The following is a 23,116-nucleotide window of genomic DNA, read 5'->3' on the forward strand; positions in this document are numbered from 1 at the left end:
GTTTCCACCTTCTGCTTGTGATCCAAAACATAGCAATAATAAAGTGGATGGGGTTTTCCCTGCAAATTAGACCCCAAAGTCCTATAACTGTTCTATCCTGCATACCCAAAATATTATTTTCTTTTATTTATTTTTACAGTATGACATTTAAGGACTGCAGCTCCAGTAACTGGAACTACTCTCTCACTGGCCAAAGGATTTAGTAACATCACGAAGTAAAGCTCCCACTAGATCTGCAGGTGTCAGTAAAGGTCACGGTTCCTCTTTGCATCAAGGCTTCTCGGAATGAAGATCTGAAGCAGAGCAGTAGAGGCATATTGATCGTGTCAGCTGTCATGTGTGGGCAGACAGCCGTAATGGACATTACCCTCAGCTTGTCACTGCTGAAACAATAGGGATATTGTCAAGGATACAGTGTGAGTGAATATTTGTGTAATTTACAGGTTTTCTAAGCAGGTTGTGTCAGACACAAAGTCAAAGATGCAGAAAAAGAAGGAGATATAAGTTCAAACTATGGCCAGCTATAACCTATGGTAGTGCTCATTGCCCTTTGGGAAATTTCAAGTTCTTTTAACAGTCGAGTTGTTTTCGCCAAAGCTGTACAGGAAGCAGAAACAGCCTTTGACATTTCAAAGAGGAGATTTTGTCTGTAAGTTGTCATTTGAAAACACCACCTATATGCTAGCTCCAATAGAGAAAGCCTTTTGGCAAGGCTAAAAAACACATACGGTGCTGCAGGAAATGAAGCTCAGCTATTCAAGGCTGTCGAGGCCAGTAAGGATTTGAGGATTCATCCCTGTGGACAAATGACCTCTAGAACCCAGTTCCATTATTCTTGACACTGGATACTAAAGAGGAAGAGGGTAGTTTCTCACCCATGGACATCCCCCAGACCACTCATCCCTCTTTAGTACTCTACCTGCAAGAAAATATTGTCAGCACTAAAACAAGCTCAGTATTAAAAATGTAAAATCACAGAAGCAAACCTCCTCAGCAAACCAGAGACAAACAGTCCTTGTGTTGTCAAAATAGGTGTTTTTCAGCTAGTCAAATCACACCCCATACTGTATTTTTAGCTCTTCCAACACAATCCTGGTGACAGTTACTGTATTTATTTACTCATGCATAAAATAGACAGGCAGAGCGACTTCAAAGATGCACTTGTAGAGTCCATTGGGGAAATAATCAAACTCAGAGCGAACAGACAGCCTGGAAGCAGGTTTTCAATCATCCCCAAGTGAACCGACACTGCATTCTAAACATGCAGTTTGACTTTCTCACTGGAGTTTGCTGTTGTGCTCAGCACTTCGAAAGAAACACACTCATTTGGGTGCGTGAACTGTCAATCATGATTTTCAGCGTGGCTATTCACGCGCATGTGCTGACTGGCAACGTGGCGTCTTATTTTTCTTTGTGGAAATAGAATCTGACAAAAGGAGGAGAGGAAGTGAAAATTATGAATCGGCTTGTTAAAATATGCTCTGCTGCAGACATACACGTGTTCACGTTAAGTCCTGAATGATCTAGCCCTCTTATATCTTAAAAAGACCTCATGGTGGCATCTCATCATGACAGAGCACTTTAGAGCTGCTAAAGTTCTCAAACAGAAAACAGAAGGCCCGTCTCCCGTGGAACCAGCTCCCAGTTTGGATTGGGAACAGACACGCAAGCTCTACTAATAAGATTAGCTTCAAACTTTATTTTTTCATTAAGCTTACAGTTGGATCACGTGGCCCTGAACTACTTATGCAGCTATAGGCTCAGGTTGCTGGGGGAATTCCCACAGGCATTTTTTTTCCACTGCCCTCTGTTCACTCTCTGTGCATTTATATGGACTATTGCATATCATTAATTTGTCCTGGTTGTCATCTCATGCTCCTTTTTTCTCCCTCCACTTTCCTTTTTGGGGAGGGGGTGATCTCATACTAATGTTTTATCTTACAAATATAAAGAGCCTTGAAATGAGTTATATTGTGGACTGTCACTATATAAATAAAACAATCATATACAAATATCCATAGATTAATGAATTATTTTTTCATTCTAAAAAGGTCCTATTGTTTCCATGGGACAAAATAAATTATATCTCATTTCTGATGATGATTTACAACAGTTGGAAGGTGCTACAGTTAACAGCCTATTTATCCTTTCATACTATTAGATTTAACAAAACATAAACAATAAAAAAAAAAAATCATCTGTGCTCATCATATTCTAAAATTACTTAAACAACCTCATGTCACGTTTCCACTGCTCTAGAGTCCAGTGGCGGCGTGCTTCACACCACTGCATCCGACATTTTGCATTGCACTTGGTGATGTAAGGCTTGGATCCAGCTGCTCGGCCGTGGAAACCCATTCCATGAAGTTCTCTATGCACTGTTCTTGAGCTACAGTAATCCGAAGGCCACATGAAATTTGGAGGGCTGTAGCATTTGACTCTGCAGAAAGTCGGTGACCTCTGCGCACTATGCAGCTCAGCATCAGCTGACCCCGCTCTGTCATTTTACGTGGCCTGCCACTTTGTGGCTGAATTGTTGTCGTTCCCAGTCGCTTCCACTGTGTCATAATAACACCCACAGTTGAGTGTGGAATATTTAGTAGTGAGGAAATTTCACGACTGCACAGATGGTATCCTATCACGGTACCACACTGGAATTCACTGAGCTCCTGAGAGCGACCCATTGTTCCACAAATGTTTGTAGAAGCAGTCTGCATGTCTAGGTGGTTGGTTTATATACCTGTGGCCATGGAAGTGATTGGAACACTGGAATTCAATGATTTGGATGGGTGAGTGAATACTTTTGGCAGTACATGTCAATCATATAGAAATGCCCTAAGACTTTCAAATTTATGTTTAAACACCATAAATGGAATTCATAAAGCATTGAAATAAAAACTCCTATTTGAAGTTGCTACTTTGAGGTTTCTGGATGAAAAAAAAAAAACTTTCAAAAAATCCTACATAATGGCTGAGTCACCAAACACAGAGCACTGATGTGAATTCGCCCACCTTTCATTCTTGTAAGTAGGCTTTGGAGTCTCATTAAAATGTCATAAGGCTTTTTCTGGATGCGTGACTTACTTTAGTAACCACAGATTACAAGAGACTTTGAAACAAACAGCTTGACATCTTCAGTTTTATCCAAAGCAAAACCTAAATACAATATTTAAATACTTAAAGTTATGTATCCTTTAGTGAGTGTGGGTTGATAAAAGTTTTAAAAAAGTCAAATGTTGATCTTTGCTGGATGTGAGAAGCATTTATGTCAGTAAACAGCCTTAGCGGTTTAGTAAATGTTACATCATTCATTTTACATCCACTCATGCTGAGTATCACGATGCTTTGAAGGCCCCAAAACCTGTTTTTATGTCATCGGTTGTCAGAAAGAAATTCATCCAGCTAAGTACACTATTGCAGGGCTCCTGCTGGGAATGACAGGAAGCTTGACTGCAGCTTCACTTTGATGTTTTTCCAGCATCAGTTTTGCTTATGAGTCAATTTTATGCATTTAAATGCGATCATTCAAACAATTTCAATCGAGATGCTGCGCCAAGGGTCTGTGTTCAACCTTCCTGGGGCCTTTCAATGTGGAGTTTGCATGTTCTCTCTGTGCTTGTGTGGGTTTTCTCCAGATGCTTCCTCCCACAGTCCAAGGACATGATGGGTTCATTCTAAAATGGCTATAGTGGTGGATAAAGTGCTAAAAGTGTATAGACTAAAGTATTCTGTCAATGTGGCTAATCTAGATATAATTACACACTTAATTACACTCTAATTACACAGTCTTCTTGTCAAAGGGTCACTGTAGTCCAGTGCACTGCTGCCTCATGTCTATAAATTTTTGGTTTAAACATCCCGCTTGGCTGGGACCTTTTTGTGTGGAGTTTGGATGTTCTCCATGTGCCTTCATGGGTTTCCTGTGGCTGCTTTGGTCTCCTCCCTCAGTCCAAAGGTCATTTCTTCCAGTGTCGACCAACTCTGCCCTGCCTTCCTTTTGGCCTTTTTGTGCAGAAGGTCGTCTCTGCAAGCACTGGAGAGCTGGTGTGGCTCACTTCCAATCAGTGACACTGGCAATACCTGGGCCCAGTGTGTGCCACTGCTCTATAAAAGTGCTCACAGCTGATTGGATGGGTTGCTCTGTGATGATCTGGAAACCTGCCCAGTTTGTACCCTGCCTTTTTGCCCAACATCATCTGGGATAGACACCCCGTGTGTCTGGTTCGATAAGGGGTTGAGTAAAAGGAAGGTTTTCTTGTCAACATATCCTGATAAATTTGCTGATGCTATGGCTCTTCCTCTTAGAAGTTGATATTTCTTTATTGGAGTGTCAAGAAAAGTAGAATTGAGACCAGATTTCTCTAGATGAGTTGGTTAAAAAAAAATGGAGTTGAATCTTGAGAAACAGGAAACACTTAATTTCACAGCACACCTGAGAAAACAGAGGCACTCTGAGCCTGTAATGCATCTGGCACAAATTGGAAAATTGGATTATGCCCTTTGATTCTGCCTGTATGAGGCTCAGCACGCAGATAAGTTAGCATCTCATACTGCCTCTGGGGATCTAGGGGGACTCTGGTGCAGTCAGGTTTAGAGACTACAACATAATTACTCAGATTTTGTAAAATCTAAGAACCAGTCCTCCATATTGCACTGGAAGGTAAAGCAGACCAATAAAATACAGGTTTATATACTCAAACAAAAAAAAAAAAAAAAATCATGTACTTTATAATGCTATCAAAATCCAACACGTCATCTGTGTTAGTTCTGGTAATATCTATAATGGCATGGGTTAGCTGACAGGTTAATAGGAGTCATGCTGAAGGTTTAATAAGTACTTACACGTGCACAAACACACAGATACACACCTAGTGTCAGTCCACAGAGGTTTGAGTGGGTGGCTGATACGTGACATCTTAAAATAAAAGCACTGTTAAACATAATACGCACTCAGTGCAATCCTCAGTGTCTTGCTTGATAATGGAGAAGTAGCACAAATATGTGAACTTCAAACTTCATTTGGAAGTGGACAAGCTTCAATCGCTGAGAGTGAAGGAATCAAAAAGAAGACAGACTGCACCATAAAAATGACCTGGATATTGACACAATCAATCTTCCGGGACTATACGAGCACATCTCTTTTTTTTTCTGTATATGTGTGTGTCTTTCTGCTACCCACTCCTTCACTTGATTGTTTTTACTTTATTTGCAAGTTCAGGCTCATCAGTCTTCTCCAACGGCACAGGGGGAGAAGGAACAATCTCATAACCCTCTCATTACCGCCCCCAGCCTCATACTTCTGCCGCTCACAGATAACAAAAAAAAAAAAAAAAACGCTCACTTTTGGGACACAAAATACCGTTTCTGCAGCCGTTTTGCTTTGCGGTGTTGAAACCCATTAAGTAATCCAATAAAGGGGGGGGAGAGAGAAAATAAGGTTAAAGTTCTCATGATAATGAAAAAAGGGTTTAAATTGAGCACATGTAATATTTAGGGTGAGTCCTGGATGAGACCAAGAGAAAAAATTATGACTACAGGGTGAGCAGAAATCCATGCTGTGCACCAAAATATTTCCAATCTTGTTCAATTAAAGCTGATAAATGACTTAATTTATGAAACAAGTGTGCCACCGCTGTAGAGAAGCAAAAACAAAACTCTTGAAACAACTTAAGAAAGTTTGTGCGCAACCAAATCCCTCAATAGCTCATTAATAGAGCGGGCAGATGGCCCACTTCTCTAAAGGCCAAATCATCACGGCAGAGGTGATGGATGGAAATGAAAGCTGTCCGCACTGTTTTTCTGACAGAGCACACACTGTCCCCAAGCAGACCATCCATCCACTGCCGTGTGGACTTAGAGCACTACGTCTTCTGGCCTGTCGTCGGCAACCAGCAGAGACCTGCACTTGATCACACGACTTAATTGGCCTTCCTGACAGTGCAAACACACTCATACAGAGGCAGAGCAAATGCAAACAAATGAAGCTTCAGAAAACAAGTTAAAGTGTCAAGAATTGGGAGTGCCATTAAAAAGAGCAGGTTATATCTTTGCTGCCAAGGTCAGCACTTGTTTTCATTAAACATTAAGCCTTAATTTGGGCAAACACAGACTTTGCCGGTGGAGCAGCAGAGAGCGCAGAATCATTTGTTCCCATCTTTATTGGCAGTGGCTGCTGCATTTAACCTGATAAAGACCATTTTGAAGTCTGGGAGAGTGCACTGACACAAATGACTTGTGACGTTTAGCTTTGATTCACCCTTCACTGAAGAGCCAATTCATATTCAGCCAGTAGAAATATCAAGAGAAATTGTCTCAGAAATGATCCCAACTTCAACATCTCTTTGTCAAGATCAATAGATTTGTTTAATGAATGTTCGAGACATGCTGGAGGATAACGGAGGAGACATACAAATAATCGGCTATGTGCTGTGAATTCAGGGCTGAATTAATATCATAAGGCTTCTGCAGCAAAGTTGGTCAACAGAATTAAAGGCTGAAGGACTTCTTATTATATAGCACCATCTACTGGAAAAGTATGGAAGCATTCGACCTCTAAGGAGGCCGTTACATGCAAGTCAGACAAATTCTAATCAGCCAGTCACATGGTCAAAATAACCTGCTGAAGTTCAAATTGAAAAGAAAGGTGTTTAAGATTTAAACATGTCATGGTTGATGGTGCCAGGCAGGCTGGTCTGAGTTGATCTACTGGGATTTTCCCAAACAATCACCTCAACTCAGGTTTACAGCGAATGGTCCAAAAAAAGGGAAAATATCCAGTGTGCGGCAGTTCTCTGAGTGAAAATCCCTTGTTGATGCATGAGGTCAGAGGAGAGCGGCCAGCTGACAGAAGGGCAACAGCAGCTCAAATAACTGCTTGTTACAACCAAGGTATTCGGGAGAGCATCGCTGAATGCACTACACATCAAACCCTGAAGCAGATGGACTACACCGAAGGAAGACCACACCGGGTGGTACCAAATGACCCTCACTTAAAAGCAACAGCCTGCGTGAGCATTGCTGCTGACCGTGTTCAGGTCTTTGTGACCACAGTGTACACATCTTCTGATGGCAGCAGGATAAAGTGCCATGTCACAAAGCTCAAATCATCTCATTGAACATGACAATGAGTTCACTGTACTCAAATGGCCTCCTCAGTCACCTAATCTCAATTCGACAGAGGACCTTTGGGATGTGGTGCAGCAGGACCTTTGCATCATGGATATGCAGTTGACAAATCTGCAGCAACTGTGTGGATGATATCATGTCAATATGGACCAAAATTTCTGAGGAATGTTTCCAGCACCTTGTTGACTCTCTGCCACGAAGAGCCAGTTCTAAATGACAAAAGCGGTCCAACCTGGTACGTAATAGCAAACGACAATGAGTGTAGATATATATTTTGTCTAAGCAGGGATAGAAAACATTTGCCACAACTGAATATTACAATTTTGAAACCATACAAAAGAAAATGTGTTCATATTCCTGCTCCATGAAAAACTGCCACCTGTCATAACAGGAATCTATCAGCTGGTCTGCTGACTTCTCTGGATACAGTTTTTCAGAGCTTCCAGTGCAGACAGGACATACGGATAACAGCCGATAGATAACTGGTTCAAGAGTTCCTACTCTATCCAGCCATTGTTTATTAATTTAATGGGGCGGCTTCTCCTTTATACCTTTGTTGGTTGTGTTACCTGATTACACCACAAGATGGGAGTATCCCACAACAAAAGAAAGAGTGACTCGACTGAGGTCAGCGGATAAAACAGAGACTGACTTCCTAAATAATCTCGCCAAAACTGAGGCGGACACAGGCACCATAAATTTTGACTATTGGGATGTGAACTTGGTGTAGCTGATAAATTTTTCAATTTTGCTGCAAAACTGTCAGGCAAACAGATCATTTTAATTACATTCCTATTTATTCTCATTTCTGATTGTTAAATCTTAATTTTTTAATTCAGCAGTGTTGAATCCTACAAACAGTTTCCTATTTGCAGGATTCAGCCACATTCAATTCTGGGCCAGAACACCTCTTTGTAGATGTTTTTTCCTTTTTACCTACATTTTGTACTTTCACTGGCACCGTCTATCATGTCTTGTCCCTCAAGTAAAGTACTTTCCTTCAGGAAACAGAGCTGTCTGCACATATCTACTGTATATCCTCTGTGATCGATAAACACTAGTCATCACAAAGCCTTGTTGTCAGCCGTCACAATGAAGCATCCTCCCACAGAATCTATATGAGCTGCTTTCAAGGAAGCAGCAAATTACAGCAGCACTTCTAATCCCTTACAGCAGGGCTGCACGCTGCACCCAGCACCTCCAACCATGGCTGTTCCACCCACTTCCCCCCAAAAATGAGCTTTAGTAATGACTGGTCATTGTCTGGTCAGGAAGGGTGCGTGATGCAGTGGTCAGGGTTGTGTATTTAGCTGTGTACAGGGACTAGGGCTGAATGTCATTTGAATACTACAACAGACTTATTGATGAAATTACTACCTAGTGATACAATTATTATATTTTTAATATCTCACATGAAACTACAAAAAAAGAACAGCTGTAGGAACATTTTGGAACTAATTATGTTAATTGGCAACAGGTCAGTAACATGATTGGGTATACAAAGAGCCCCTTATAGAGACATTGAATATCTCACCATCTACAGTGCATAATATCGTCAAAAGCTTTAGGAAATCTGGAGAAATCTCCATGCGCAAGGAAAAAGGCCAACACTGGATGCCCATGATCACCCTCAGGAGGCACTGTATTAAAAATAGGCATGATTCTGTGGAAAAATCCCTGCATGCGCTCAGCAACATTTCCAGAAATCTTTGCCTGTGAACACAGCTCACCATCCACAAATACAAGTTAACACTGTATCACGCAAAAAAGAAGCCACATGTGAACATGATCCAGAAAACTGTTCTGTGGTGGAGACAAATCGAAATCTGAATTTTTTTTTGGAAAACATGGATACTGCACCCTGCAGACTGAAGATGAGAGGGAACATCTGGCTTGTTATTAGCACTCAGTTCAAAAGGCCTGCATCTCTGATGGTGTGTGTGTGTGTGGGGGGGTGCATTAGTGCCTATGGAATTGGCAACTTGCACATCTGGAAAGGTATCATCAGTGCTGGAAAGTATATACAGGTTACAGAGCAACATATGCTCCCATCAAGAGATCTTATTCAGGGCATATTTCAGTAAGACAATGCTAAACTGCATACTGCATCTATTATATCATAACAGCATGGCTTCAGAGTAAAAAGGCTGGGTGCTAAACTGGCCTGTCAGCAGTTAAGACCTTTCGCCAAATGGGAAGCGCACATCATGAAACAAAAAAATTCAGAAGACCCAGGACTCTTATTTTTTTCTTAAAACTACATTTTCTCAGTTTAAGCATTTGCTCTGTGCAGTATCTCAGCTGTTAGGACTGCACTCTTCTGAGCAGAGACCTCCGATGGCACGGCGGAATTAGTGTGGAGTAGCTGGATAGTGTAGTGGCAACATCACCATCTTTGGAACAATAGGTCTGAAAGGTAATTTTACTTGTGGTATTTCAGTATTACATATTACCACCTACTATAGCATAGCATCCTTCTCACCTCATCTCAGTCTAAAACTGTCCTTGGCCAACTGAACGCAGGAACTTGCTCAGTCAGAGCTCAGGCTTTGCAGTTTTTCTCTGTGCATTAATGAAGTAGAAAATAACCTTTAGCTGTGTGACATTTCACAGCTCCAGCTATTGTACAGCATAAGCAAAATGGTCTAGGAGGAAGTGTGGGCGATGTGAATCTGAGTTAGTCCAAACAGGTTGCTGGTATCTAATGCCCCTTTCAGACATTAACACTTGTCCGTTTTGCTGACGTAAATAATACGATCCCAGCAGTCTAACTAAGTTGGATCCAGTAACTTTCAACAGAGTCACACACACGATTAAGATGACTCTCTCTTGTGAGCTGCTCTGCTTACTGAAACACCATTGTTGTTTTGGAGAATTCCACAAAAACATTAAAACGTACATTACAGCATTTTATCTCATCAACTCAAATGTGGTCCATGAAATCAAAGATGTGGGGTGAAACAACATGTTTGCAGTGTGCTAATGCAGATCTGAGCCTTAACAGCTTAACACAGCTTGCCGTAAGACTTTCTCCCAAACACTTAAGGGTCTGGCAAACGGCCCAGCCAGGTTTCCTTCACTGCACTCGCCAGCTCTTCTTCATCTTTCTGTAATATTGGCTGCCACTGCAGCCCAGTTTTATTTAATGCTGAGCATCCTTTACAGTTAAAAGCACGCCTTTTACTGCTACACACAGCTCAGTTTGTCACACGCAGCTCTGTGATCTTAAAAGGCTAAAACTCCACTTGATACTGGATGAGGAGGCGAAGCCCCTATTGTCACCCCACTTTGAGCTAAGACAGAAATGAGATGCTGAGCCAGGTGCACTCAATTTCCCAAATTAAAGCGCCTCCACGGGGCTTCGGTGGGATAGAGGAAGAAGTGGTTGAGTAACCTCAAATAGGTGAAGCTGTGGATTAGATGAGCTTGTTTAAAGCTGCCTTGATTTTCATAGACATGCAAACACAGAGACAGTGAATTTCAGGCTCTACTTGTGAGTAATGCAAAATGAATCTAAAACAGAACTTGATGGGAGTTTTGCAAAATGTTCTTATATTGAAATACACAACAGCACACTATAAACCTGTTGCTACAATAAAAGTGTAGGGTTGGGTCCAATTAACAACCCCTTTACAGTTTTTGTATCATGTGCTGCAGATTTGTGATGTAGCAATTTGATTCAGTATTAATTATGCACCATAAAACCATAACACTGAATTAAACTTCAATTAAAAAGTTCAGTTAATTCTTAACTCAGAAAAAGGCCAAAAAGTATTGGGCATTAAGATGGTTTTACCCACTGAAAATCTTGAATATCTTAAAACTGGATCTTGACAGACTGTTCCAGACAGAGGCTCAGTATAAAGCAATAAAGCAGCCTCATATTGAGATCCTAATCATGCAAGTCAATATTGTTCTTTTCTGCTGCATATGCCCAAATCATTTTTCTGTAAATAAGAATGCACTACACATTCGCTCTGCACTGTGGCAGAACTAGCACTGTTGCCTCACAGCAAGAAGGTCAAATTGATGGGTTCAAATCCATCATATAGCCGGGGCCTTCCTGTGTGGAGTTTGCATGTTCTCCCCTGTGTCTGCGTGGGTTCTCTCCAACTACCTCCCACAGTTCAAAGACACGTGCTTGGTGGGGTTAGGTTAATTGGTGATTCTAATTTGCCCATAGGTCTGAATGTGAGTGTAAATGTTGTTTGTCTCTTTGTGTTGGCCCCGCGACAGGCTGGCGACCTGTCCATGGCAGCTGAATTGGATAAGCGGAAGAAGATGGATGGATACATGTTTGCCCAGATGAATATCTAGCCTTGCACAATGCCAGCAACAGCTTGAGAAGATTTACAGAACAAAGCAACACTGCAGAAGAGATTTGACTTGTTGTGTGAATCAGTGGAAGTAGAAAGCTATTTACCTGTGGTGCACGAGTGTAAGCGAGGAAAAGGCCGCGATCCAAAGAAGAGGCAGCAAAATGAGAGAAAGAAAAGACAGAAGGCATCAGATCAGTACAGTTAGGATCAGGGAAGATTTTGGTGACATTAGCACGAAGGTAAAAATTATGAATGCTTGTAACGAGGTGACTGAAATGAGGATGCTCCATTAATCTATTCTGAATTATAGAGGGTATCATAAGTAATGGCTTTAAGAACCCCATACACACACACAACATAAAGATGAGAATGAAGGAATTCTGTGCAAAATTGCCATTATTTTAACAGGATGACATCATAGCCAGCAATGTTACAGATCTTTTCATTTTATTAAGAATCATTTTGTTACACTGCAGGCAGTTTGGGGGGGCACAGGCTGGGGGATCAGCTGATAAGTTGCGACTGATTCTCAAAATAACTCAGCATACAGCCTCTTATCCCAGTGATGTCAGACAGTAAGAAACTCAGTTTTTTTTTTAAAACTTATGTTTTATTTTTTGACAACCAAATTGCTCAGTTACTTCTATCGCAGTAAACTCTGCACTCTGCCACCCCTTCACCACTCCCTTCCTCCCTCTCCTCACATCCTCCTCTTCTTCTTCAGTAAATTTGCGTCTTGTAAGTGCTTGTATGTGACGCTGGACAAGAGCAGCCCGTCCACAGGGGATGAGAGCCGAGAAATGGAAAGGGATGGAGAGGACAGAGTCACCCAGCGGAAGAAGAGCACAAACCCGATTCACCTCTAAGGGCAAAAACACCGGCATGTGGTTTTTGAGCAGCTCTTTGTCACGCAACACCCTCGTCCTCCTCCTCCTCCTCCTCCTCTCATCTACTACTCGTGTAGTTTTGGGAATATGGGAAAAGGACAAGGACATTGACCAAATAAATGGCACGCACATGTAGAGAAACTGCACCATATTTGTGTAGACCTTTTTCATTTACAAACACACAAACACGATTTCTTAAAAAAATACCAGCAACTGTATTGCTGTGTGTTTTGCAGCAGTAGGCAGGCGGCATGCTGTGTTTTCTAGCGCAATCATTTTAAAGCTTACAACATCCTAACAATCACTTCCTGCAGTCATCACTTCATCTGTTCTTTAAAGCAAACCTTGTAGTAATATTCTGGTTTGAGACTATTTTTTCTGCTATTTGGCATCGATATTTAACGACTTAAATCTTTGATTTGAAAAAAAAAAAAAGATCCTGCAGCAGTGGTAAATGTACGGTACTGTGCGAAGGTTTCAGGCACTTTAGATCTTAAGATTCTTACATCACACCCTCATCATCAGGGAGGCATGTGATTGGCCCCAAATGAATTCTGCTGCATGCCAATGATACCAAATATATCCAGCCAGAATAATAAAGTGGTCATTCCAAAAAAAATCAGTCAAACGGTGGTGAGTGAATAAATGTCTTTTTTACAGGGACTGGCTTCATGGCACCAGCTAAGCTTCACATATGCATGACGACCAATTGGGAAAATCCTATTTTCATGACATTATGATTATTAAGACTGGGCATGTTGCTCCTGACACCACTAAAAGGTTAAACTTGCAAACAACACCTTTGTACATGTTGCATACATGTATAGGACTCACTCACTCAGCATCACTTTGGTTTTATTTCCTCAAGTAATTTTGTATTTGGCAAATGTTAAAAATATGACTGCATTAGAAAATTATTTTTGACACACAGAGAATTATGGATAGAAGTTGAGTCTGGTATCAAAATGGAGGTAAAGATGAGGGCTTTCATATTTTACCATTTGTTTTAGCATGCCACATATCCCACAAGGTCATATGACTCTTAAAGATTTACCCAAAATGCACTTTTTTAGGTTTTCTCCAGGAAATGATCAGAAAACAGATAAAACATAGAGTACCACTGTATCTGTTACTCTACATTCTGGACATTAAATTTAGTAAATTGGTGGTTTTGCTTTTGAAATTGTTGCATATCCCATGATACAGATGCTCACAGTAGGTTTTGAAGAAAGAAAAAAAATGATTTGGTGCTGAAATAAAATCTAAAAAAGACTCGCATGAGTGAGAGTATGATTGTCATATTTTTAAAAAAATGATGCAAATTAATACAACTACTTTTAGTAACAATAACATGAAGTAATCATTTCTACATCATTGTGGAGCTTTTTTTTTGGCCCACTCTTCTTTCATTGAGGTTTGCATACATTGATTATTCACAGGTCTCTTAAAGTCCTGCCACAGACTTTGAATCAGGTTGCGGTCTGGACTTTGACTGGACCACTGCAACATCTTCATTCCTTTCTCTTTCTGTCATTCTATTGTATATTTACTGCTGTGCTTGGGATCATAATCCTTTTGCACGACCTAATTTCAGCCAAACTTTAGCTGTCACCATCACATTTGGACATTGCTCCAGACGTTTTGCAGCTTTCTCAGCTGCAACTTTGCAGACCTAAGCCATACTGCGATGTTCTCGTAGAGAAGAAAGGTCGTCTCCTGGGAACCCTTCCAAACAAGTCATATCTTTTTCTAATTTTACTGTCATGAACTTCAACATTTAACATCTTGAATGCTTTCCAGTTGTGACTAATTTTTCCTGATGATGGACTTCCTTATAACCCTTTAGAAATTGATGAGTAGTAACAATTGCTTTTTTATGATCATTGCTGATGTCTTTCCTCTGTGGAATTGCGTTAACAAATCCGTGAATGTTCCAGATCACAAAAAATGCCACAATGGAGGTGCTCACACTTGCTGACGATCGATTAATCAAGTGCATTTGATTAGTAGTACTTGGCTTCTATTTACCCTCTTAAGGGTGTGCTTAGCTTTTCACACACTGCTTCTGCAGTTTGGCTTATTTTTTTTAATTAAAGAAAACCTAAACTACTTTTTATTTAATGAAAATTAAGCATAATATACTAGAACAACCTATGAAGTAGGCGAATTAGGCAGCAAATAGCCAGATTTCTCTGAGTGAGAATTCGACAGTCACACAGACATGTCTTCCGTAACTAATGGCCTCTATTTCTGTCACATGGCGAGCCCTCTTAGTCACTTACACAACAATACGCTTATAAATAAGCAGGGATTCACATTCTTTCACATGCATACATACTGCAGATGCTGACATATAGCTCAAGAAAATGAAGACAATGTCAGTACGCCTCCTCGCTGTGCAAGGTTACCTTCTCGTCCTCTCATTACCCCCTCTCTCTTTCTCAGAAATGTCAGCCTTCTCACTAATACATCGCTTCTCATATGCTGCGCCATTTGGCATTTAAATATCAATGTTGGAGCACATACCTGAGCCGCAGCTTCCAAGAATTTAAGATGCAGCGCTCATATGAAGGATTTAAAGGTCCAGTGCAGCTGCAGCAAACTGGAGTGGGTCATGGGTTACCAGGCATGAAGTATGTGAAATGGTTAATTCACAGATATGAGCACAACTGTGATTGTAAAGGTTTATTGTGAGCCGAGTCTACCCTTTTAACATATCTAGATGAGGTTACAGAAACCAAATAAGTTGTTGGTACTGGATATTTTACAGCAGTGTAACTATGGGGACCAAATCGGGCCCCATTTTCAATTTCACTAAATAAATTGATGGGGTTTCAGTTACACCTGTTCCAATTGCTCATTAAAGCAATTACACGGGAGCAACTCATTGCATTTAAGCACGCAGATATAGACAAGACAACCTGCTGAAGTTCAAAGTGATACTTCTTTCACATTCTGTTGCTCTGACCATCTGAATGGGGAAGAAAGGTAATTTAAGTTAATTTAAACGTGACAGGGTTGTTGGTGCCAGACAGGCTGGTCTTAATATTTCAGAAACTACTGATCTACTAGAATTTTTTCCATACAAACTATCTCTAGAGTTTACAAAGAATGGTCCAAAATAAAAAAAAGAAAAAAAAAAAAAAGAAGAAAAAAAAAAAAAGCAATATCCAGGCTACAATTTGTAAGGGATCACCAAAATCGGACAAAAGATGACTGAAAAAATGTTGCCTGGTTCAGTGAATTTTGATTTCTACTGCAAAGTTAAATAACAGTTAACAGTCAACAGTTAATGGGGACAAAAAGGAACATCAATGATAGAAAAAAAATCACAGAAAGAGGGTTTCAAACCAAACTAAATATAGGTTTCTTTATACTCACTGTTATTTCTCAGCAAAAAAAAGTACCGTTTACATGCTAAATGCCTATCATCATCATTACTATCGTATCCTATACAGCCATAAAATTTATCCCACTGGGATAGGGTCAGCCGAAATGCTTTTGTATTTGCTTTTGTGGCTAATTGCTGCACAAACACAGACTTTAATGACGTACATATCAGCAGAGGTGAGAAGGTGGGACTGTGTGAAAATGGCAAAACTCTTATAGCAACACAGTATCAGCACAAGAAGAGCTGATATCACAATGGCTCGGTATCACAGACTACATCTGGCTTCGGCTGGTCAAAGCAGCGACCTTTCCGACACAAGGTCACTTTTCCGACCTCTACAATCCCACCGCTCCCTCAGGCTTGTGTTAGCAGCAGCTTGAGGGGCTTTGTGTTAGCCAGAGGCCACAACTGTATAGTGAAAAATTGAGCTTAGACAAGCAAAGCATGGCTTTGAATTGCTTGTCTAATTATGGACATGAAGCAGAACTAATGCACACTAATGTACCAGCATTCCTACAGTGACCGCATATGCACTGGAGAAAGGTCACACATCAGCCTGCCTATACTGCTACATCAGTATGTGAGTATACAGTATGTCTGTGTGTGACAGAGACAAAGACAGCCCAGTGCTTTGTGCCTTGCCCTTGTTGAAGGGAAAGATGAGATGTGTCTAAACAGAGATGGTGACATCACTTCTTGGCAGGCTGCTCCAGGGAGACCATGGTGCCTGGACCACAGACACATGCTGATCCAATAACAACATGAGCCACCGTATCTGTGTGTGTGTGTGTGGCGGTGATGGGGGTGGTGTTGGTGGGGGGGGGGTGCTGCAACCAGTTCAGTCAGCACATGCCTCCCACAGCTAGTCCTTAATCAAACAGAGGGAGGTCAACTCACAAGAAAAAGTGTGTGTGTGTGTGTGTGTGTACCAGTGTGGGGTTATGCGTGTCCTCTACTGGCATCCTAGTTAAACTTCCCAGTAAGAGTTGGTAAGTATTTAAACATAACAGCAAATAGAAAGTGAGAGGTTGTTTTTGTGAGAGAAAAAGATTTGTGACTATATACAGTACGTCAATATATACAAGAGGAAGAAGGGCACGTGCTTGTATGTGCAAGACAGAAAAGGACGAGTGAGAAAACAAGGCAATTGGTGAGGTGCAAGCAAAAGAGTGAAGCTCTCAGAGTGTGTGTGTGTGTGTAAGCAATGGAGAGTCTGTTATGTGTATGTTAGAGTGAGATAGTGCTGGCGGTAAGGTGAAAGGGATAAAGACAAAGCAGTGTAAGAGAAGAGTAAAAGCAGGGAAAGCTGGGTCATGTATGCCTTATGTAATTTACAGGTCAGTGTAAACTCCTTTAGGTACTTTTGAAAGAAATACTAATAATACTATGTTTTTTTAATACATGCTGTGCACACATTTGACCAAATTTGAAATAACAACAATAATAACAATAATAATAGGTAATGGGCCTTCTTATTACGTTTAATAACATAGAAAATTGTTATCTATATGGTAACTCACATTGCAAACCTTAAACAAGCACCTGCATTAATTGTCAAAGAACAGCCTTTTGGTGGAACTAGATGTGATCAGAATTATTATGAGATCTACTTGCAGCAAATTCTCTGTATAATTATTTGAGTTTCAAGCCTTGGCGACCCTCATTCCTTTATAAATGTCAGCTGGAATCCGTACGGCCTTCCCTCAGTCCTCAGCCCATGCTCTTTATAATAATGAGCTGTGTTTAAAAAAAATTGATAAGCAGAAGAGGATGGATGGATGGATGGATGATCAAACAAATTTTTTCAATTACATTTTAATATTAAACTCACTGACTTACAACACTTTTGAGACGGTAGTGACACCTGCTATGCTGTATTGTATGGTAACGGTGGCCAAGCTGGAGGTGGCAGAGTTTCAGATGGTAAGATTTTCATTGGGAGATTAGAAATGAGAATATTAGAGGGACAACTCAAGTTGAGCAGTTTGGAGAAAGTTAGAGATGCAAGGCTGAGATGGATTGGACATGTGCAGAGGAGGGAGAGTGGATATATTGGGCCAAGGGTGTTAAATATGGAGCTGTCAGGGAGGAGGAAAAGAGGAGGACCACAGAGGATGTTCATGGATGTAGAGAAAGAGGACATGCGGAGGGTTGGTGTGACAGAAGAGGATGCAAGGAAAAGGGTGAGATGATCTGCTGTGGTAACCTCTAAAAGGAGCAGCTGCAACCTTAACATTACAAGCAAAGGTAAGTATCCATGAAGTCAGGGAAATGCACGCATATGTTTTATTACAGCAAGTTTGTTTATCAACTATTTCTTAAACATGACTTCATTTAGTCCAATAAAAATTCAACCCAATTTTAAAAAATAAAATAAATTCAGCATAATAGGACCCATTTAATAAAGTTGACACCTTAGCGAGTAGAACTTTTGATATTTTATATACACAACAGAGGCATTAAACAGCACACATGATTTTCTCCTCCTTTGATTCCATCCAACAGCAGCAGAGACTGGAAAGAGAAAGTAGAGTTATAAAACAAAATGATGGATTGGATGTGATTACAGGACTATTAGGATACAAGCTCATTGCAGTGGGAAACTGTAAATGACATGAAATGACTCCTATGTGTTTCACAGAAGAGAGGAGAGGAGAGGTGCATGAAATTAGACTAGTTTGGATTAAACAGTTATAGTGTTCAGTGTATATGAATAACTGTCAGTGTGTGCGCCGATACGACTGTCTACAGTAGGGTTTAATATTTTTCCCGAAAATGACATGAATCAAATCCCGGGAAATGACGAGCCATTTCCCGGGAATCCCGGGAAAAAGTTTTTTTATTTTTTTATTTTTAATTAGGCCTTCTGTAGCCTGTGTCGGCCTTAACCTATTCTGATATTGTAGAGGTAGCTTTCCAGCTATGTCCTGTTATGCCCAGTAGGGGGTAACGTCGGCTTGATTAACGCAATAAAACCTACATCTGGACATTGGAGTGCTCGAGCTATGCGGTGTTGTATCGTTCCTCAACACTCCCTTAACAAATATAATTAGAATATTCCTCCATTGTACATGGAATTATACCAAGCTATTTTACAATTGCTGGTGCAAAACAATACGGTTCATCTCCACAGCATTGATAAAGGCTCAGCCACGCTGTCGTGGCGACATCTGTTGTGCTATATCTCCACCAGTGGAACGCTGTAATAGTCATTGAAAAGTTAACTACCGTACTACACTATAATATGACATAACACAGGGCCTTGAGTAATGCACTACGACTTGGTCATTGCCATTCTGGCAACAACAAATTTATAACACCGTGTCTGAGGGTTAAAGTAGGTTCGCTGTGAATCGTCTATTGAAAAACTGGCCAATCCTTATAGCCTAAAAAATATACATTTTACTCAACTCCATTTTAAAAGCGAAATATGTTAAAGCAATCTATTTCATGATAATTTCTTCACACATTAGGCCCGTATCCTAATTCATGATTGTTAGTAAGCGGCTGCAAACGAGGAAAAGAAACACTCGAAGTTAAACAGATATTTCTTTATTGTTCAGGGCAGGCATATTTTATAGGCTATATAATGCAATATAACAATATATAATAATATAAAATTATATAATACAAAATACCTTAGGGTAAACACATTGCCTACGATTTCAACAAATTAAAGAGGAAAAAAGCACAACTGTGTAATACCTCTATTAAAACGCTTGAGATGAAGGCTGAAGCCTTAAACGGAGGCTGAACGTGCCTGAAATGAAGAGTAATGCTTTTCGCATTAAACCCTTCTCTCAATATTTCCTTAAATTTAACTTTCTGAAGCTTTCTTTTCTTTCTGAAAGTCAAATCGACGCGCGCGACTTTTTTCCCGGTTTCCCGTCTAACGTTTCCCGGGAAACGGGAAATGGTTCTGATCGCATTTCCCGGGAATCCCGGATCCCGGGATTAAACCCTAGTCTACAGTGCCTCCTTATGGTTTGCACCATGTCGTGTCAGTGTGTGAAGGTCAAGGACTCAGTCTCAGTCTCTACTCTTCTCTCATCAGGTACCCACTGGCCATCTGTGTTCCACTGTCTCTCCTCTTTTCTCCACTGACCACCACAAACTCAATCCAAAAGAAAGGAATATAACATTCTGAAAGATTACCACTCTAAGCTGTTTGTCAAAGGCTGAGAGGAGATCACCTAAATAGGGAAAGGAGCATCACAGAAGAGAACACGAATACAGCGCAGGAGTTGGAGCGGCAGCTCATGAATAATCGTCTTACCCAGATCACCACTGTATGTATTACTGAACTGAGAACTGCTTAATTAAAAAGTCACAGTTTTCATACAAGGTGGATATAATGTAGCATGTTTATTTCTGATTTAACTGTGAAAGAAGCTTGTATAATTAATATACATAACAGCATGCCTAGGAAATAATGTTAGATTTATATTTGAAATAACTAATTTTATTTTACATAAATTATACCAACTGTGTATTTGCATATACGGTATACGCAAACCTGTAGGCCAATAAACCAGAAACAGCTATATAAAAGATTTGGGTTGTAATTGTTTATGTTTATGAGGAGCCCATTTCACATAATGCTTTGTAATTTTAATCCACTGCTAATATAAAAGTATTGATTAGTGCAGCTTTAATGACTTTACTGAGATACTCGACCAAGCCCGTTCAACAGCTCCGCAAAGCTCGACACACATCCTTCATCAAACAAGACAGTTTATTATTTTATTTTCCAACCCGTGTTGTCAGCGCATCCATCACGTATCCAGTAATCCGTACATAGCTCACTTTCTGTGTGATCTGTAACCAAGTCAAAACTTCTTTGGAGGGAGCGAACCCCTCCCTGGGGTGGCTCGATCAGTCGATACAATGGCCAACGATTTCTCATTATGATGATTAGTGCAAAGCTTGTAACATTTAAGCCCTGGGTAAAATCAATGCCTTTGTTGTAGTGCAGAAAAAAAATAACTCCATAATGTGCTGCGGTTCCTGCTTTGAAAAGGAAAGATATTTAATCAACACTGCTTTTAACAATTTCACTTGAGCTTATCTGGAAGCAGCTAGACCATTCATTGCTAGTTCCTGACACAACACTGCTTGGTACGAACACCTCTATATAACTCCATCAGCATGGCCTCTTTGAAAGTGAAGAGGCTAATAATAAATTAGAAGTTATAACAAATATAAAAATGCAGTGATTGGAGGTGCAGCAAAAGACTTCTTCAAAACACTACATTAATATGACGCTGACTTGGTTGCTTTTGTTTCGCATTTGTTTCCCAGTGAGCCCTTTTCCCTGCCGGTGTCATCAGTTATCCTCAATTACATCTTCCTTACGTTCTTCATCATCACTATTGAATCCCAGACTGTCTTTGCCCCAGCCATGCTCCCTCTGAGGTAACCTTTATGTGTGAGCGGGGACACCAAATGTGTCTCAGAAGTTGATTAAGAGAAAACTTAAAACGTAAAAATTTAAAAAAATATGGAAATGAAGAAACCAGATTTCAGGAAATAAAACCAGAAGAGTTTTGTGAGGGTTTTAATTGCTGGGGATTCTGTGATACAGGTACAACTGGAATTAACTGACACTTTTATGATAGTGTAAATCATATGGCCTACACAATTTCATAATGTGCCTGAAACACACCCAAAACTGTGGAGTCCCACAAGGCCCCATTGCTGGTCCTTTTCTTTTCTCGTTGAGTCTGCTCCCTTTTAGGAAAGCCTATTTTAGGAAAGTAAGCCACCACTTTTACTTTATAATTACCACTGAAGTAAAAGTACACAAACTTCCAACTTGTTGGAGCACTCAAAGAGTTGGTGCAGAATTCTAGAGTAAGACAGACTAGATTATTCTTTCCTGGCTTCATCTCACTGCATATCAGTTTGCTTTAGAATAGATTTAATAGAGAGCTTTATTAGTTGCTCAATGTGTTTAAATGGGTTTCAAAAACAATTTTGCCTGCCCCTTTCACCTCCACATCACTGTTCAATGTGACTAGCTGCTCCAACTCATTTCAAAATCCCATACATTTCAAAGTTTGCAATGGATTACCTCTTCAAATGATATCGTCCCCAACATTGGTTACTTACAGATCCTTGCTTAACCCTTTAACGTTCCGCGGCCCGATCAAGGGCCGTCGCGCAGAATTCTTAAATATACAGTCAAATTTCTCCGTCCCTATGTTGTCAAAACACACATACGAAACATTAAAGAAAGCCACGGTTCTCCTCTTTCTAACCATGTATGCCATTGCCATGTACAAAAATCACAGCATATACAGCGCAGGGTATTGTAAGCTGATAGCCGAAACTAGTAATTTGACTTTCCTACCTTCGACCGCTCGTCTGGACTCCAAATCTTCATAATTCTCCACAAATTTGGCATCATTCTGTCCGTAACAGTCCAGTGAATATAATCCAATACATCCATGAGGTCAAAACACGAGTCGTATCCACAAGGGCACCAAAAACAGAGCCTAAACTTTTCTTGAAAAAACGTAAACACTGTTTATTGCCTCCTGTTAGCTGTATAGCTGCCGATAGAGCCTCCATTTTGCTCCAAATCGGAAGTTCCGGGTCTTAGGCTTTGATTGACACCTAACTTGACCAACTGGGACACTGTGACGGCTGTCTGTAGCAAGGAATAGCCAATGAGTGTCACAGACTAGCACAAGCTCCTGCCCACATTCTGATGACAACAGATCCAACCTATCAGCTCACAGAATAAAAATAACGCTACAGACGCTTAGCCAATGAAATTCTGAACACGTGGATGTATAGTTTGAGGGGTCTATGTTCTTTCTGTAAAACAGAGCATCCTTCGAATGACAGATTTGTGGTTTCAGGATTTTCTGTGCGCTCATGTATAAAAGATGTTTTATGTGTGCTATTGCTGTTTTGATTGGGTTTTTTTTGTTCAAAACATTGCCAAAACACAAAGAAAAGATTATAAAAGGCTATAGTGCCATGAAAAAACTCCAGTCAAGTGTGTACCATGCCTTTGTAAACGTGATGAGACTGACACAGAGAAAAGAACATGTAAAATAATAATGTGCCATGAGTATGTAAATAGTTTATTTAATATTTTTATTTTTAAATATAGTATGTATATAGTATATATAGTAATATTTGTGTGTTTATTAAAATGTTTGTTGACTATAGCACTGGTTTGGACTACTGTTTATAATGCACACGTTTAGTGTACTCTTTATGCTTTTTATGATAAAATATGAATTTCTAAAACAGGGAGAGTGGCTTTGGCTCTATATTCTAATTCCTCTAAGTGTAAGCTTTCATTAGAGCCCTCATTGATGTCTGTAGGATGAAGCATTCAGAAGTTATTGCATATTTCAGGGTTGTCCAAGTGTCTCCAA

General features: G+C 40.2%; 1 protein-coding gene across 1 annotated transcript in view; it reads right to left on the bottom strand.

Moving 5' to 3' along the window:
• Nucleotides 1-22,575, bottom strand: part of ppfia2 (PTPRF interacting protein alpha 2) — a 143,105-nt gene extending 120,530 nt beyond the window's left edge. The window contains exon 1 of the mRNA XM_030719736.1: nt 22,075-22,575. Within this exon, the coding sequence (XP_030575596.1) occupies nt 22,075-22,173 (99 nt within the window). The 5' untranslated portion in view covers nt 22,174-22,575. The remainder of the gene's footprint in view (nt 1-22,074) is intronic.
• Between the last annotated feature and the right edge of the window lie 541 nt (nt 22,576-23,116).

The sequence above is a fragment of the Archocentrus centrarchus genome, chromosome 23, assembly GCF_007364275.1.
Source record: "Archocentrus centrarchus isolate MPI-CPG fArcCen1 chromosome 23, fArcCen1, whole genome shotgun sequence".
In the NCBI taxonomy this organism is placed as follows: Eukaryota; Metazoa; Chordata; class Actinopteri; order Cichliformes; family Cichlidae; genus Archocentrus; species Archocentrus centrarchus.